The following is an 18,084-nucleotide window of genomic DNA, read 5'->3' as shown; positions in this document are numbered from 1 at the left end:
TCGGACCGAATCCTAGCTTATGAAAGGATTGTTGATGGCAATTTCATAAAGCCAATTATATTATAGAACATTGAGCATAGAAACATAGAAACATAGAAAATAGGTGCAGGAGTGGACCATTCAGCCCTTCGAACCTGCACCGCCATTCAATATGATCTTGGCTGATCATCCAACTCAGTATCCTGTACCTGCCCTCTCTCCATACCCCCTGATCCCATTAGCCACAAGGGCCACATCTAACTGCCTCTTAAATATAGCCAATGAACTGGCCTCAACTACCTAGAACAGTACAGCACAGGAATAGGCCATTCGGCCCACATTGTCTGTGCCAAACAAATTCCAAGGCCAACCCTATAGACTACACATAATCCATACCCCTTCATTTTGTCCATTCCCTTCATATCCATGTGCCTTATCCAAAAACCTCCCAAATGCCACTATTGTATCTGCCTCCACCACCACCCCTGGCAGTGACTTCCACAGGTGTGTTCCAGGCACCCACCACCCTCTGTGTAAAAATCTTGCCCAGCAAATCTTCCTTAAACCTTGCACCTCTCACCATAAAGCTACACACTCGACTATTTGATATTTCCATTCTATTGACTGTCTATCCTAGTTACGCCTCCTCTCACATTCACACATAACGTGCCTTGTTGCGTAATCAGTTTTTAATCTTTTCTACCCAAGCCATTGTGACCGTTGAGTTGGTGAAACAAGGTTCTGCAGATGATGCAGACATACTGTAGAGTGCTGGAATATCTGGACCCCATCGGGTCAAGCAGCTTCACCGGAGAACATGTCCAGGTGACGTTTTGGGTCGGAATCCTTTCACAGTCTGTGGTTCGGATGAAGGGTCCCAATCTGAAACATCATCTAGCCATGTTCTCCACTGATGCTGCCTGACTCACTGAGTTTACATTACTTTAGAGATACAGCGTGGACAGGATCAAACCCGGGCCTCTGGCTCTGTAAGGCAGCAGCTCTAGATTTGTGCCACTGTGCCACCCATTATTCTGGTACTTTGTGTCATCCATTGAATTGGAATAAGTCTGGGGCAGTCTGACTGGTTTATCTTGTAGATAGACACAAAATGCTAGAGTAATGCAGATGACATTACTAGTCTGAAGAGGGGTGTCGACCCAAAACGTCGCCTATTCCTTCGCTCCATGAATGCTGCCTCACCCGCTGAGTTTCTCCAGCATTTTTGTCCACCTTAGAGTAATGCAGAAGGTCAGGCATGGAGAAGGATGGGTGACGTTTCAGATCAGAACCCTTCTTCAGATTGAAAGTAGAGGGGTGGGAACTGGAGTTCAGAAAAGGCCAGAGAAATCAGGGCCAACAACAGATGACTAAGGAAGGGTGGAGCCCATAACGGCCCATTGTTGGCTGGGGAAGAGGTGATAATGAACGGCTGCAAAGATGCTAACAGTGAACTAGTGGAATAACATGGATGAGGGAGTGTGTGTGTGTGGGGGGGGGGGGGAGGGGGTAGAGAGGGACTGCAGGGGTTACTAGCAATTAGAGAAAATGTTCATAAGCTGCCCAAGTAAAATATGAGGTGCTGTTCCTTCAATTTGTGTGTGGCCTCACTCTGACAGTGGAGGAGGTCCAGGACAGAAAGGTCAGTATGGGGGTGGGAAGGGGAGTTAAAATGTTTGGCAACCAGCAGATCACTTAGGCCAAGGCGGACTGGGCTTAAGTGTTTAAGACAGAACTGCAGATGCTGGAAAATCGAAGGTACACAAAAATGCTGGAGAAACTCAGCGGGTGCAGCAGCATCTATGGAGCGAAGGAAATAGGCAACGTTTCGGGCCAAAACCCTTCTTCGCAAAGATCCTATAGCGGAGCTTCTTCAGACTGATGGGGGGTGCGGGGCAGGGAGAAGAAAGGAAAAAGGAGGAGGAGGAGCCGAGGGCTGAGGATGGGGAGGAGACAGCAAGAACTAACAAAATTGGGAGAATTCAATGTTCATGCCCGCAGGATGCAGACTCCCCAAGCGGAATATGAGACGCTGTTCCTCCAATTTCCGGTGTTGCTCGCTCTGGCCATGGAGGAGACCTAGGACAGAGAGGTCTGAGCTTAAGTGTTCAGCGAAACGATCACCCAGTCTGCGCTTGGTCTCGTCGATATATGTGAGCCCACACCGCGAACAGCAGATACAGTAGATGAGGTTGGAGGAGGTGCAAGTGAACCTCTGCCTCACCTGAAAGGACTGTCGGGGTCCGTGGAAGGAGGTATAGGGACATGTGTTGCATCTTCTGCGGTTGCAGGGAAATCTCGTGATCTTGGCTCTACATGGACGTACTTACTATTGAAGACATATTTAGCCAGGCCGGGCAGGGTGCAGGTCGGTCTAAGTTTTCTGAATCTTATGTTGCAGTTACTCCTCAGGCGAACCCTCTCATCCATCACCAACACAAAATACAATTGACTTTAATATGATATTCATTTTTCACAGTTGCCTTTTCAGAACTAAGCGTACCTACCGTTGACCTCATTTAGCTTCAAGGCAGTCATTGAACTACGAGCATGGTTGAACAGAGTCAACCACAGACTTCATGAGTATGTTTAATTAAATCAATTCCCCCATTATAAAAAACCTAATACCATTTACAGTGGCTGTGAACTGACGAGACTTTTGTAGAGACCAATCTAGTAGACTAATGTGAAGGTAGACACAAAATGCTGGAGTAACTCAGCAGGACAGCCAGCGGTCTCGACCCGAAACGTCACCCATTCCTCCTCTCCAGAGATGCTGCCTATCCCGCTGAGTTACCCCAGCATTTTGTGTCTACCCTCAATTTAAGCCAGCATCTGCAGTTCTGTCCTACACATTTAGTGCACTAATTTGGCGAAGGGGTTTGCGCCCTTATTCGAGTAGGGATTCCAGACCAATGTTAATGCAATTGACTCTTAATTGTCCTCTCTGCAAATGGCCACTTAAAGTGAACTCGAGTGGGGCATTCAATACTGGGCATTCAATACCATCTACATTTTACACTGCCTCGGCAAGGCCACCAGCATAATCAAGGGCAAGTTTCAGTCCAGCCACTCCTTCTTCTCCCCTCTCCCGTCAGGGTGGCACAGTGGCACAGCGGTAGAGTTGATGCCTTACAGCGCTAGAGAACCAGGTTCGATCCTGGCTGTCTGTACCGAGTTTTCACTTTCTTCCTGTGACTGCATGGGTTTTTAACAGGTGCTCCACTTTCCAAAGACGTGCAGGTTTGTAGGTTAATTGGCTTCTGTAAATTGACCCTAGAGTGTAGGATAGCATTATTGGTCAATGTGGACTCGGTGGGCCGACGGGTTTGTTTCCACGCTGTATCTCTAAACTAAACGACAGAGGTACAGAATGCTTACCTCCCTATTCAGGGACAGTTTCTTCCCAGCTGTTATCAGGCAACTGAACCATCCGGTCACCAACTAGAGAACGGTCCTGACCTACCATTTACCTCATTGGAGACCCTCAGACAATCTTCAATCATTAATATCTGACTTTATCTTGCAATAAATGTTATTCCCTTTATCTGTATCTGTACACACTGGACGGCTTAATTATAATCATGTATAGTCACTTTGCTGACTGGATAGCACGCAACATTGAGTCATAGAGTGATACAGTGTGGAAACAGACCCTTCGGACCAACTTGTCCACACCGGCCAACATGCCCCAGCTACACTAGAGCCACCTGCCTGCGCTTGGTCTATGTCCCTCCAAACCCGATGGTAGTCCCCATTTAGAACTAAGACGAGAAAAAACTTTTTCACACAGAGAGTTGTGAAATTGTGGAATTCTCTGCCTCAGAAGGCAGTGGAGGCCGATTCAAAAGAGAGTTAGATAGAGCTATTAGGGCTAGCGGAATGACGGGATACGGGGAGAAGGCAGGAACGGGGTACTGATTGGTGGATAATCAACCATGATCGCATTGAATGGCGGTGCTGGCTCGACGGTTCGAATGGCCTACTCCTGCACCTATTGTCTATGTATCTAAGTATCTATCCATGTACCTGTATACCTGTTTCTTAAACGTTGGGATAGTCCCAGTCTCAACTACCTCATCTGCCAGCTTGTTCCACACACCCACCACCCTTTGTGTGAAAAAGTTACCCCTCAGATTCCTACTAAATCTTTTCCCCTTCACCTTGAACATATGTCCTCTGGTTCTCGATTCCCCTACTCTGGGCAAAAGACTCTGTGCACCTAGCCGATCTATTCCTCTCATGATTTTGTATACCTCTATAAGATCTCCCCTCATCCTTCTGCGCTTCATGGAATAGAGACCCAGCCTACTCAACCTTTCCCTATAGCTCACACCCTCTAGTCATGGCAACATCCTCGTAAATCTTCTCTGAACCCTTTCAAGCTTGACAATATCCTTCCTATAACATGGTGCCCAGAACTGAACACAATATTCTAAATGCGGTCTCACCAACGTCTTATACAACTGCAACATGACCTCCCAACTTCTATAGTCAATACTCTGACTGATGAAGATCAAAGTGCCAAAAGCCCTCGACCACCTTATCTATCTGCGACTCGACCTTCAAGGAACCATGCACCTGTACCCCTAGATCCCTCTGTTCTACCACACTACCCAGAGGCCTACCATTCACTGTGTAGGTCCTGCACTTGTTCGACATCCCAAAATGCAACACCTCACACTTCTCTGTATTAAATCCCATCAACCATTCCTCCGCCCACCTGGCCAATCGATCCAACCCTGCTGCAATCGTTCACAACCGCCTTCACTATCTGCAAAACCACCCAGTTTTATATCATCAACAAAAAAGTTTTTCACTGTACCTCGATAAATGCGACATTAATAAATTAATCTAAACTAAACTCCTGGCTTTCTGAGTGAGTGAAAGAAGCAAACTTTGAACAGCTCCGCGAGGAAGAAATATTTCAAACGTTACAGAATATTTAAGTAAATGACTGTATCCTTTGATTAACAGGTGTAACAGGTCCATTGTGCTTGAATGTGTGTGCTGTCTGAGGATAATGGTTCATTTTTGTCATATACCTACACTAGGTACAATGCAATCCTTTTTTGCACATAAACTTACTATACCTAGCACAACCATACTTAAATACAGGAGAGTAAGAATAGTAGATTACACTGAGACAGCACTCAGGAGTCACCACATTTCCACCCCATTTGTACCTTTCAAGTTCAAAATTATTAAAAGTGTAGAGTCGTATCTTGGCCATAAATGCCCATTGTCGATAAACCTTTCCTACCCACATACCCGTCCAAGTAACAATTTAATTGTTCCAAATCCTGCCTCAACTACCTCCCCTCTAGCAGTTCGTTCCATATAACCACCACCTTCTCCGTGTGAAAAAGTTGCCCCTCAGGTTCCTGTTAAATCTTTCCCCTCTCACCGTAAACATATGTCCTCTGGATGGATTCCCCTACTCTGGATCTGTGCATTGACCCTATCAATTCCCCTCATGATTTAATACACCCCTATAAGATCACCCCTCACAATTATACTTACAAGAGTATAGGAAGAGCAGGTTACACTGAGGAGGTACACAAGGGTCCCTACATTTCCTGCACCAACTTATACCCTTGAGGTTTCAAAGTTGGTAAAAATGTTAGAGTGGTAACTTTGCCGTAATGGCCCGTTGGCCTGGTGGCGGCACTGGGTCGGAGTTGCATGGTCAGCCTGGCCTGGTGATGTCGCTAATGTCCTCAAGCACTGAGCCTCTGTGCCGCAGGGCGCTACCCGCTGCTCCCAGAGCACCTCTGAGGGCTCGGGAGGTGAGACCCAGCCCGCTCACCGGCACCGAACCTCTCGTCCATCCGACATCGCTGGATACTGCCTTTTTTAGTTTAGTTTATTATTGTCATGCGTACCAAGGTACAGTGAAAAACATTTTTGTTGTGTGCCATCCAATCACCGAAAATGCTATACATGATTACAATCAAGCAATCCACAGTGTAGAGGTACAGGATAAAGGGTACATTATATAGTGCACGGTAGAGTCCAGTAAAATTCAATTAAAGATAGTTCATGAGTCTCCAGTGAGGTAGATGGGGGTCAGGGCCGCTCTTTAGTTGAAGCGAATTGTCCATGAATATCGAATTATGCATTTTCAAAGGGGTCTCGACCCAAATTGTCACCCATTCATCCACAGAGATGCTGCCTGTCTGGCAGTGTTACTCCAGCATTTTGTGTCTATCTTTGGTTTCAACCAGCGTCTGCAGTTCCTTCCTATTCATTTCCTCAGCATTCTCAAACTTCTGTACCTCTTGCCTGATGGGAGATGGGAGAAGAGGGAGTAACCAGACTGAGACTGGCCCTTGATTATGTTGGTGGCCTGGCCGAGGCAGTCTGAAGTGCAGCACGGTGGCGCAGCAGTAGAGTTGCTGCCTTACGGTGACAGAGACCAGTATTGGATCCTGACCATGGGCGCTGTCTGTGTGGAATTTGTACGTTATTGCACTGACGCACGTGGGTTTCCTCCCACACTCCAAACATGTACAGGTTTGTAGGCTAATTGGCTTGCTACACTTGTAAATTGTCCCTAGTGTGAGTAGGATTGTGTTAGTGTGCAGGGATCGCTGGTTGGCACGGTCTCGGTGGGTCGAAGGACTTGTTTCCACGTTGTATCTCTGACACTAAAACTAAAGTGTAGACATTCACTCTTGTTTAAGAAGGAACCGCAGATGCTGGAAAATCGAAGGTAGACAAAAATGCTGGAGAAACTCAGCGAGACTCTCGACCCGAAACGTCGCCTATTTCCTTCGCTCCATAGATGCTGCCCCACCCGCTGAGTTTCTCCAGCATTTTTGTCGACATTAACTCTAGTTTCTCTTCGCACACACACATACACATGCTGTCGTATCCACATACCAATAATTAGCCTTGACCTTGAAAAGAGAACGGCAATCTCACACTGAGGGCTTACAGTGTTAAATTATGAAGAGCAGACGTATGATCTTTCCTGCAATTCCCTGGAGTTTAGAAGATTTAAGAGTAATCTAATTGAGCTGTTTAAATTATGAAAAAGACTCAACAGGGTAGATAGACTCTCGCTTCTGCAATTGTTATCAATTCTGGCAAAATGGAACGAGAGTACATTCTTAAGGTGAGGTGCATTTCGCCAAAAAACAGGAGGTTTGTGTTCCACAAAAAAGTCTGTAACATTCGCCCAAAACTCTGCAGAGGAAGGATTACTTTAAACTTTAAGACTTTAGTTTTGGCGTTCGAGATATAGCGTGGAAACAGGCCCTTCGGCCCGCCGAGTCTGTGCTGACCAGCAATCACCCCGTACACTAGCACTAGCCTGCACATTAGGACAATTTACAATTTACAGAAGGCAATTAACTTACAAACCTGTACAATTTTGGAATGTGGGAGGAAACCGGAGCAGCCAGAGAAAACCCACGTGGTCACATGGAGAACGTACAAACTCCACACAGACAGCACCCATAGTCAGGATTGAACCCGGGCCTCTGACGCTGTATGGCAGCAACTATCACTGCGCCACTGTAACTTGAAATGTACATGATAACAATCAGTAGATATTTGATGGGTAAATCACAGAGTTGTATAGCAGAGAAACAGGCCCTTCGGCCCAACTTGCCCATGCCGACCAAGATGCCCGATTGACGCTAGTTGGCCTATATCCCTCTAAACCTTTCAAATCCATGTACCTTTTAAATGTTGTTATAGCACCTGCCTCATCGACCTCCTCTTGCAGCTTGTTCCATATACAGTACCCTCCACCCTCAAGGTGAAACAGTTAGGTTTCAATTCAATCTTTCCCCTCTCACCACTACCCTATGCTTTCTAACTTTTCATTTCCAGAGTTGGTGAAAGCAAAATGATTTATTAGGAACCAGAGGGACAACTTTGTGTATTCACCCTCTCTATTCTCCACATGATCTCAGACACCTCTATAAGATCACCCTCAGCCTCCTGCGCTCCAAAGAATAAAGTCCTAGCCTGCCCAATCTCTCCTTTTAGCTCACGCCCTCAAGTCCTGGCAACATCCTCAAAAATCTGTACACTCTTTCCAACTTGGCGGCATCATTTGTATTCAATATTTCCCTTCTTACTTTAAAGCTAGTTTTTGATTCCCCTTTCCGCTGAGTTAAAAAAAAAACACTTTGTGCATGCAAGCTATTCGCGTCAGCCTTTCTGTATCTTAAATTTGTTAACAGTGCTGACGGAAGATTGATGTCAGATCTTCGGAAACACAAGAGACTGCAGATGTTGGAATCTTGAGTAGAAGATAGAACATACTGCATGGAAACAGGCCTTTCAGCCCCAAATGTTTGTGTCAAAAATGATGCCAAGAAAAACTAACCTCGTCTACCCGCATATGCTCCCTATCCCTCCATATCCACATGCCTATCTAAAAGCCTATTAAATGCCACGATTGTATTTGCCCCCGCTACCACTCCTGGCAGCACGTTCCAGGCACTCGCCACCCCTTGTGTAAAAACAAACTTGCCCTGCACAAAATTAACTGCTGGAGGAACTCAGTGGGTCAGGCAGCATTTCTGTAGAACATGGATATTCTGAACACTACTATGGAACACGTTTCAGGTGTAGACAATTCTTCAGATATTGGCCCAACATACCCACACCGACCAACATGTCCCATCTACACGTGTAGAGTCCCATCTGCCTGTTTGGCCCATATCACTCTAAACCAATCCATGTACCTGTCTAATTGTTTCTTAAACGTTGCGATAGTCCTTGCCTCAACTACCTCCGCTGGCAGTCCGCACTATATACCCACCACCCTTTGTGTGGAAAAAGTCACCTCAGATATCTATTAAATCTTTTCCCCTTCACCTTAAACCTGTGTCTCTGGTTCTCGACTTCCCTGCTCAGTGCAAGGTACTCTGTGCGTCTGTCTACCCGATCTATTCCTCTCGTGATTGTATACACATGTGTTTTGCTTCTGTTTGGAAGCAGCCGCTGCATTTTGCGTTTGGAACAGCGACGGGGAGGATAAGAGAATCACCGCTTCGTGTGTTAACGGGCTGTGAAACGCCTTGGTGCTTTCTAAAGAGGCACGGGTCCACACTCAGACAGTCACACGCCCAGCCTTGTTCGTCCGGGGCTCGGCTGATTGGCGACAGGGTTGGTGGTATCTCTGCCGGAGCAGCCAATGATCGCTACAGCGGGGTGGGATTTGCAAGGGTTTGGGTCTAAGAGAGAAATACATACGCCGAGAGAGAGAGAGAGAGAGAAAGAGAAAGAAACTACAGCGAACGGGAGCGAGTGGGGTTTACACACTGGAGGGTGCTTGTTCCTGCTCTTGGGACAGGGGTGTAAGGGAGGGAGGTGTAGGGTAGGACAGTCCTAGATTTTGATCATCCCTCCTCCTCCCCCCCTCCCAGCCCCTAACCCTCCCCTTGTCCACACCTCCCAGTCTTTTCAAACTTCGAGGCATGGTGGCCGGAGAGAGCGCCGAGTCCAGCGATGCGGAGACGGGGATGGCCGAGTGTCCAAGTTCGTTGGGTCTAGGGTCGGAACCGGCTTGGTGTAAAACGCCCAGCGGTCACATCAAGCGGCCGATGAACGCCTTCATGGTGTGGTCCCAGATCGAGAGGAGGAAGATCATGGAGCAATCGCCGGACATGCACAACGCGGAGATCTCCAAACGCCTGGGCAAACGGTGGAAGGCTCTGGAGGAGATGGAGAAGGTCCCATTCATCCGAGAAGCGGAGAGGCTGAGGCTGAAACACATGGCCGATTACCCGGACTACAAATACCGACCTAGGAAGAAGGGCAAGGGAGGAGCCATCGGCAAGATGCTCAGCAAGAAAGTGGCTTCGGCGAGGAGCGGATTGGGGGGCAAAAAGCAGAGATCCAGGGTGGTCAAGACAGGTTGGAGGTCGAAGAGGAGCGGCGCCGGCCGCCCGCCCGGACAGGAGACGGTGGAGGTGGACCCTGTCGAGGGGTTGATGGAGATCAGAATCGCCCATCAGGGACATGCTAAGAAACTTCGGCCGGTCTGGGAGGGGGTCTTCAGCGAAGATGACAGCTACTGCTTGGAGAGTGAGATCGCCGGCGCCGACCGCGAGGGTCCCACCGAGACACTGAGCGCAGGAGACCGAGGCGACCACCTCAGGGAGACCAGGTCTCCATCGCCCACCTCCAGCAGGTCGGGGTCTTCCTCTCTCGCGTCGACGTCCTCCTCGGACGAAGAGCTGGAAGACGAGATCCTGAACATCATCACCAGCGCGAACTTTGAGAGCCTGCCCTTGGACACCTTGGACTCTCTGTCCCTGGACAAGGATGTGGACGGGACGCTGACAAACTCGGCTTCACTTCGACTTCCCAGATTACTGCACCCCAGAAGTTAACGAGATGATTTCAGGAGACTGGTTAGCTTCTAGCGTCTCCGATCTGGTATTTACCTATTAAATAATCCGACAGAGGTTTTTTTTACGAACCACCTTTTTTATTTTGCTATTTTTTAAAAATATAATTCATCTTAAAACACACGCGAAGCAAAAAAAAGATTTAAACCAGCAATTTCGAAGTCAACGTGTTTTTTTCTTCTTCTTCTACGTTTCTTTTATATTGCATTAAGGTGCCTGTTCTAGATATATTTTACATGTTAAAATATCCCTTTTTTTAAATAGCCACACCACTTGTCCCAGAGTAAGTTATTATTTTTTTTAAATTGTGTGATATTTTCGTTCCTACACACAATAATGCCCGGATATCAGGACATCGATTTATATGCACACATCTGTCGTTTCAGGATGGGCAGCGATTTTTCTTACGCGTGGAATGAAATATGTAACCCTTTTGTAGATTTCATGTTCAATGTTCCTTGCAAGGGCGAACTAACAGCTTTCTGGAGAATCATGTACCGACCCTTGGAATCACAGCAGGTTGAAGCACTGTTTTAACCCCCCACCCCAAAGTGGGTTTAATAATTAAAAAATAAATTTAAATTAAAAGAAAATCTGGAATACTCAGGATATTTTGCGCGCTAAGGGGGTTGGCCCGGAGCTGTCGGCTTAACAAGTTCAAACCGGTGCATGGAGAGTTGTTGCCTAAAGTAGACTGGGCATCTTTTCTGAACCTAACAGTCTCCCGGGAATCTGGGTTTGAGATAACATGCATGTCGTGTTTGCGGCCAGCGCACAGCTGCCTTGATAGTATTTAGGCGTGGAGAGATTTTCAATTTGCCAGCTGGTTGGATTGGAAGTCTTGTCTTGGACGGGAGAGAATCCGCTGGGTCCTAGAGAGCGTTTGGCAATTTTTTCTCTCGATACACAAAACCTGGTGGTTCAAAACGATAAGATAGGCAAAGGGAGGAGGGTGTGGGAGTCTTTTTAACACACATCTTTTCATCATGGCAGTTAGTTCTTTCTTTTTATAATGAAACCTAGCTTTTAGTATGTCTTTGTACTATTGATACGTCGTGTTAGAGCAAGCCAGTCACATTTAGACTAACAATCAACTCACCTTTATAACACTTTCACTGGGCTGCCTCTGCTATAAGTTCATGTCATAAGTTCTAGGTGTGGAATTAGGCCATTTGCCCCATCAAGTCTATTCAATCATGGCTGATCTATCCTTCCCTCACAAACCTATTCATAGCTAATCTATCATTCCCTATCAACCCCATTCCCCTGCTTTCTCACCATAACCCCTGACATCCATACTATTTAAGAATCTGTCAACCTCTGCCTTAAAAATATGCAATGACTTGGCCTCTACAGCCTTCCATGGCAATGAATTCCACACATTCACCACCCAGAAATTCCTCCTCATCTCCTTTCTAAGGGTACGTCCTTTTTATTCTGAGGCTATGGCCTCTGGTCCTAGACTCTCCCTCTAGTGGAAACATCCTCTTCATATTCAAAGGAGCAGAATTAGGCCATTTGGCCCATCGAGTCTACTCCATCTTATATAGAAACCTTGGATGAGGGACTTGGGGAGGAGGTTTCAAAAGGGGATTATGGTGAATTTTGTGGGCTGGGGTGTGTGTGGACAAAGAATGGAGGAACTGGATTCAAGGGCAGTTCAGTGGTTGAGCCGCCACCTCACAGCGCCAGAGACCCGGGTACAATCCTGACCTCAGGTGCTGTCTGGGTGGAGTTTGCACATTTTCCCTGTGACCATGTGTGTTTCCCCTGGTGCTCTAGTTTCCTCCCACATCCCAAAGGGCTGTAAGTTAATTGGCCCCTCTGTATATTGTCCACAGTGTGTAGGGATTTGGTGAAAAAGTGGGATAACATGGAGCTAGTGGGAACAGGTGATCGATTGTCGGCATGGACTCGCTGGGCCGAATTGCCTGTTTCCATGCTGTATCTCCAAGCTAAATCAGAGAGACACTTCAAGGCGTTGACATACCTTTTGCACACTGTGTTGTGGCTTTGTGAATAGTGAAAGGCTTGGGCTGAGCGGATCTGGAGAGGACGTTTCCACTAGTGGGGCAGTCTAGGACCAGAAGGAACAGCTTCAGAATAAAAGGACATACATTTAGAAAGGAAATGAGGAGGAATTTCTTTAGTCAGAGGGTAGTGAATCTCTGGAATTAATTGCCGCAGATGGCTGTGGAGGCCGTCAATAAATATTTCTAAGGCGGAGATTGACAGATTCTTGATATGCAGTGGTGTCAGGGGTTATGGGGAGAAGGCAGGAGAATGGGGTTGAGAGGGAAAGATAGATCAGCCATGATTGAATGGCGGAGTAGACTTAATGGGCCGAATGGCCAAATTCTGTTCCTATAACATGAGCTTATGAATGGGATACAGTTAAGGTTGTTGGTTGATGGGAGCAGGGAGAGTAGAGAGGAACTAATTCACTAAGACTAGAAGAACTCGATGCCTGACAGGGTGACGATGGACAGAGAACCCTGCCCACATGTACAAGGTATCAGGGAGTGCATGTAAAGAGCTGTGACCAATATCAATCTCTTTCATGGGATGATGTTGGATACCCTCCAATAGGCCAACAGGGATCTGATGGGCTGTATTGCCATCTTCAGTATCGTAAATTTCTGAAATCAATTTCTGGTCTTGAATACTTGACTGGACAGGTCAGATTTGTGGTGGCTACCAGGTCAAGTTCAATGTGTATTGGTTTAGAATTTAGGTTTGATTTGATGGGGGAAGGAGAGTGGAAGTGGTCTAAATTGTCTCTAATCAGAGTGTAGGAGGCTGTTCATACTCACAAAAAAGAGTACAAACTCCACAGATAGCACCCGTAGTCAGGGTCAAACCCCTGTCTCTGGCCCTGTAAGGCAACAATTCCACCACTGTACCACCGTGCCGCACATATTTCCTAATTTTCTAACTTTTACATTTTTATAAAAAAGTACAAAGTCGTGATTGTTACATGACCTCCTGGTGTTTATCATTCGAATTGTTTAAAGTGTTTGAAGACAAAGGACAGAAGGTGATATTTATTGGGGGAACAGTGTGTGTAGATTCTAATATCTTGGTGTTGCCATTTGACTGTGTTATGCCATGAGTGATTTGCTACTGTGCATGCTTAGAGGGGAGGCAATGGTGGAGGTGCAATAAACGGCCCCCAAATTATCGAGCAGTAACTCTGAACCTGAAGGATATAGAAGCAAAGAACTGCAGATGCTGGTTGATACCAAAGATAGGCACAGAGTACTGGAGTAACTCAGTGGGTCAGTCTCTGGAGAAAAGGGATGGATGGCGTTTTGGGTCAAGACCCTTCTGCAGATTGAAGTTGGTGGATTAATTGGGCTGCTGTGTGTTGCCCCCAGTGTGTGGGTGTATGGGGAATTGCTGGGACTGTGGGAGAATACAATAGCATAGTCTGAGGAAGGGTCCTGACCCAAGAACGAAGGGGGGGACCCGGTGGAGGGGGGTTGGGAGATGGGGGCTGCTGCCATTTGTGGAGGCAGGCAGAAGATAGGACTGTTCGGTGAACTTTCGTAACTTTGTCAACGCCAAAACGTGGCGACTCTTGTATACTGCCTAGGTGAGGTCTGCTACATGATGTTACCGGGTTAAATACAATACAAAGCATTTCACCGAACCTGGGTAGATGTGAAATTAGAGCATCATTGAATCATTGACACATCGCCCATCCTTTTTCTCCAGCGGTGCTGCCTGACCCGATGAGTTACTCCAGCACTTTATGTCTATCTCAAATCTGAATCTGATAATGCGAAGCATTTAACCCTTTGAGAACCTCATTGCTTTGAATGTCCCTCAGGTTAAAAACAAACACACTGTGAATGTGGAATATTTTGTGATATCTGTAATATCTTTCTAACTGAGCTCCAAATGCACGCGTCATTTTAAATTATGCTCTCTTGATATCCAAGATTGTGTGGAATTTGTATTAAAACCATCAACATTGTTCACGGTCCTTTTTTTGAGGTGTCGGAGAACATGGAGATTTAGCACTGGGGGACAAAACTCCACGTTTCTGATATCCTTCATATATTCATTTGCACAATGAGAACTTCATTGTTAACTGCTTTTACTTTCCATCCCTAATTACGCCTGAACTAACATTCTAATGTCTGAAGAAGGGTCTCTCATCCCGAAACACGCCTATTCCTTCCCTCCATAGATGCTGCCTCACCCTCTGAGTTCCTCCAGCATTTTTGTCTACCCCAAACTAACAATGTATTTATGAGCCATCTATATAGTGTCTCTGGACTCACCAGTTGACCAGGCCAGCCAACGACAGCAGATTCCCAGTCCTCAAAATGTAAAACTGCAGATGCTGAAAATCTGAAATAAAAACTGCAAATGCTGGGGACCTTCAGAGATTTTCTGCTGTTAGGTTAGGCAGCATTTGTGATGATAGAAGCAATTAACGTTTCATGTTCGAACATCGATCAGATGGGTTTGATGGTAAATTATTGACTTTTGGAACGTATCACTGTTAGGGTGGCGCAGTGGTGGAGTTGTTTTACAATGCCAGAGACCCAGGTTTGATCCTGACTGCGGGGGCTGTCTGTATGGAGCTTGCCTGTTCTCTCCATGTTCGCATGGGTATTCCCCGGGTGCTCCTGTTTTTCCTCTCACACTCCAAAGACGTGCAACTTTGTAAGTTGTACAGTTGTTAGTTTGGTTAAAATTGTAAATTGTCCCTAGTGTGAAGGATATTACAAGTGTAGTGGGTAATCGCTGGTCAATGCGGACTCGGTGGGCCGAAGGACCAGTATCCGCTCTGTATCTCTAAACCATGGATCAGATGGTGTTGATGAAAAGTTATTGATCTAAAATATAGCCGTATCTCTGCCCCACATCCTCCACAGATGCTGATTGCCCTGCAAAGAATTTCTAGCATTTTTGATTAATATTTCTAATTTCTTTCCTGAAATACATCACTGACCCAAATGCTTCTCTTTGCAAAAATCCTGTAGGTTTGAAGTTAGCGTTATATTCAGATTAATTTATTAATTAATGGAATATAAATCCCCCAGATCAATAATCCAGCACTTTAGCCACCGGTTCAGTAATGTAACCACTGTGTGGAAAATGTTACTACCGGCCTGAATGGCGTTTGAAGGTTAATTGGCCCTCTGTAAATTGCCCCCTAATGTGTAGGGAGTGGATGAGAAAGTGGGATGACATAGAACTCGTGCAAACAGATGAGGCATGGACTAGGTGGGTCAATAGGCCAGTTTCCACGATGTGTCTTCAAACTAAAACTAAACTAAACAAAAGCCTTAACCGCATGAAAGACCGTGCATTTGGAATCGGTAGAAGCAATATCTGGAGAAAGATTTCATTTATAAAAATTAATTGAAATCGATTTGTGCGGATATGTAGCTACTAAGAGACGTTCAGCGATCAAAGGGTTAATGTGCATCGATGAGATGGGGAACCAAGGCTGCCTCCTCCTTTCTCCACTTACATTGAGAGATAGTACGGACATTATAGCTGGTGTAGATGGACAGAACGTGAGTTCATGATAGTGCATTATTGTAAATATTTGTCATAGATTTATTTTCAGAGATTTATAACTGTATGATTGGTTAAATTATTAAAAATTCTGCTGTTTTCTGTTATCTGTGTAAAGAATGTTTCAATTATTCAAATTAAGTAATTATCATTAAAATGTTTACATCATTTATCAGTCCTGTTTCCAACCAGTGTTCAGTATAAGTATAAACCCTTTCTTTATGCAGGAAACTTTATTTTACATGGTCCTTGATAGAGTATAGGAACATGCTGAATCTCACAATAATCATTTATGTATTTCTGAAGTGCTGTCACTGTTGCAATGTGGTAAAACATCAACCAATTTGAACGTAACAAAGGTCCACGTTCAGTAACGTGGTGTCAAAGAAGTTCACCTGTTTTTTTGTCTAGTGATGTTTTAAATTCATAGGTTCTAGCATGAGAATTATGCCCTTTGGCCCACCAAGTCTACTCTACCATTCAATCAGGGTTGATTTATCGTTCCCTCTCAACCCCATTCCCCTGCCTTATCCCAATAACCTCTGACACCCGTACTAATCAAGAATCTGTCAATCTCTGCATTTCAAATACCCAATGACTTAGCCTCTTTAGCAATGTATTCCACAGATTCACCACCCTCTGACTAAAGAAATTCCTCCTCATCTTCTTTCAAAAGGTACGTCCTTTTATTCTGAGACTATGGCCTCTGGTCCTAGACTCTCCCACCAGTGGAAACATCCTCTCCACATTCACTCTGTCCAGGTCTTTCACTATTCAGTAAGTTTCAATGAGGTCCCCCCTCATTCTTCTAAACGCTAGTGAGTGCAGGCCCAGTACCATTAAACGCTCATCATATGTTAACCCAATCATTCCTGGGATCATTCTCGTAAACCTCCTCTGGACCCTCACCAACGCCAGCACGTCCTTCCCCAGTTATAGGGCCCAAAACTGCTCGCAATGCCCCAAATGCGGTCTGATCAGTGCCTTATAAAGCCTTAGCATTACATCCCTAGTTTTGTATACTAGCCCTCTCGAAATAAATTCATTGCATTTGCCTTCCTTACTACAGTTTCAACTTGCAAATGGACCTTTTGTGAATCCTACACCAGCACTCCCAAGTCCCTTTGCAAATTTGATTTCTGAATTTACTCCTCATTTAGAAAATAGGCTACGTCTTTATTCCTACTATATGCATGACTGCACACTTTGCTACTCTGTATTCCATCTGCTACTTCTTAGTTGGTATCATGTTGGTTGCATGATAACATTGACCAGTATACCATGGAGATTTCCTCTAGACAACTCCATATATATTCCTATATTCCTTCCTCTGGCTTCACATTTCGTGCCTCTTTTATACTTAGCTCCTTATCTCACCTTTTTTTGTCATTTCACCTCTACCAATAGTCCATCAGCACAGTGGCGCAACGGTAGAGTTGCTGCCTTACAGCGCCATGGAACTGGATTCGATCCTGACCACGGGTGCTGTCTGTACAGATTTTGTACATTCTCCCTTGAACTGCGTGGGTTTGCTCCGGGTGCTCAAGTTTCCTCCCACACTCCGATGACGTACAGGTTTGTAGGTTAATTGGCTTTGGTAAAAAATAATGTAAATTGGCCCTAGTGTGTAGGACATTGCTAGTGTACGAGTGAATATGGTGAATATGCAGTCAGCATGGACTCGGTGGGCTGAAGGGCCTGCTTCTACGCTGTCTCTAAATTCTAAAGACTCTAAAGTCTAGATCCATCTGCCAATCCTAAACCTCCTTCAATGAAATTCACCTATCACTCGCCAGTCATTGTCCCGCCCCACCTCTCTTCAAGCTTTCTCCGCTCCAACTACAATCAGTCTGAAGAAGAGTCCAGACCCAAAATGTCGCCTGTCTATGTTCTCCAGAGACGCTGCCTGACCCGCTCATTTACTCGAGCACCTTGTACCTTTTCCTGACCTGAAACGTCACCTGTCCATGTTCTCCAGGGATGCTGCCTGACAGTGGGGCCAAATGTCGCCTGTCCAGTTACTCCAGCACTTTTGTGTCTTTGTATGCAATCCAGCATCTGCAGTTCCTTGTGTCTACGCTGCATATTCAGCTACGACCTAGGCTTACCTTGTCATCTGCATGCTGGCACCTCCAACAGTGCAACACCCCCCCCAGTAGCTACCAAACCAGATCCCTTGTCGACCTGTGGA

The 18,084-nt window shown here is 45.8% G+C and overlaps 1 protein-coding gene across 1 annotated transcript; it reads left to right on the top strand.

The window, feature by feature from the left end:
• The first annotated feature begins 9,219 nt into the window (after positions 1–9,219).
• sox12 (SRY-box transcription factor 12) lies at positions 9,220–15,165 on the top strand. Its single transcript, XM_055652264.1, is given in 2 exon segments — positions 9,220–10,297; positions 10,299–15,165. Coding segments are annotated over 2 exon segments (978 nt in total). The 5' UTR covers positions 9,220–9,419; the 3' UTR covers positions 10,399–15,165.
• Positions 15,166–18,084: the final 2,919 nt, after the last annotated feature.

This window comes from Leucoraja erinacea, chromosome 21 (genome assembly GCF_028641065.1).
Source record: "Leucoraja erinacea ecotype New England chromosome 21, Leri_hhj_1, whole genome shotgun sequence".
NCBI lineage: Eukaryota > Metazoa > Chordata > Chondrichthyes > Rajiformes > Rajidae > Leucoraja > Leucoraja erinaceus.
Note: the sequence above shows the minus strand (reverse complement) of the source record. Positions and strands in the feature narration are given on the sequence as shown.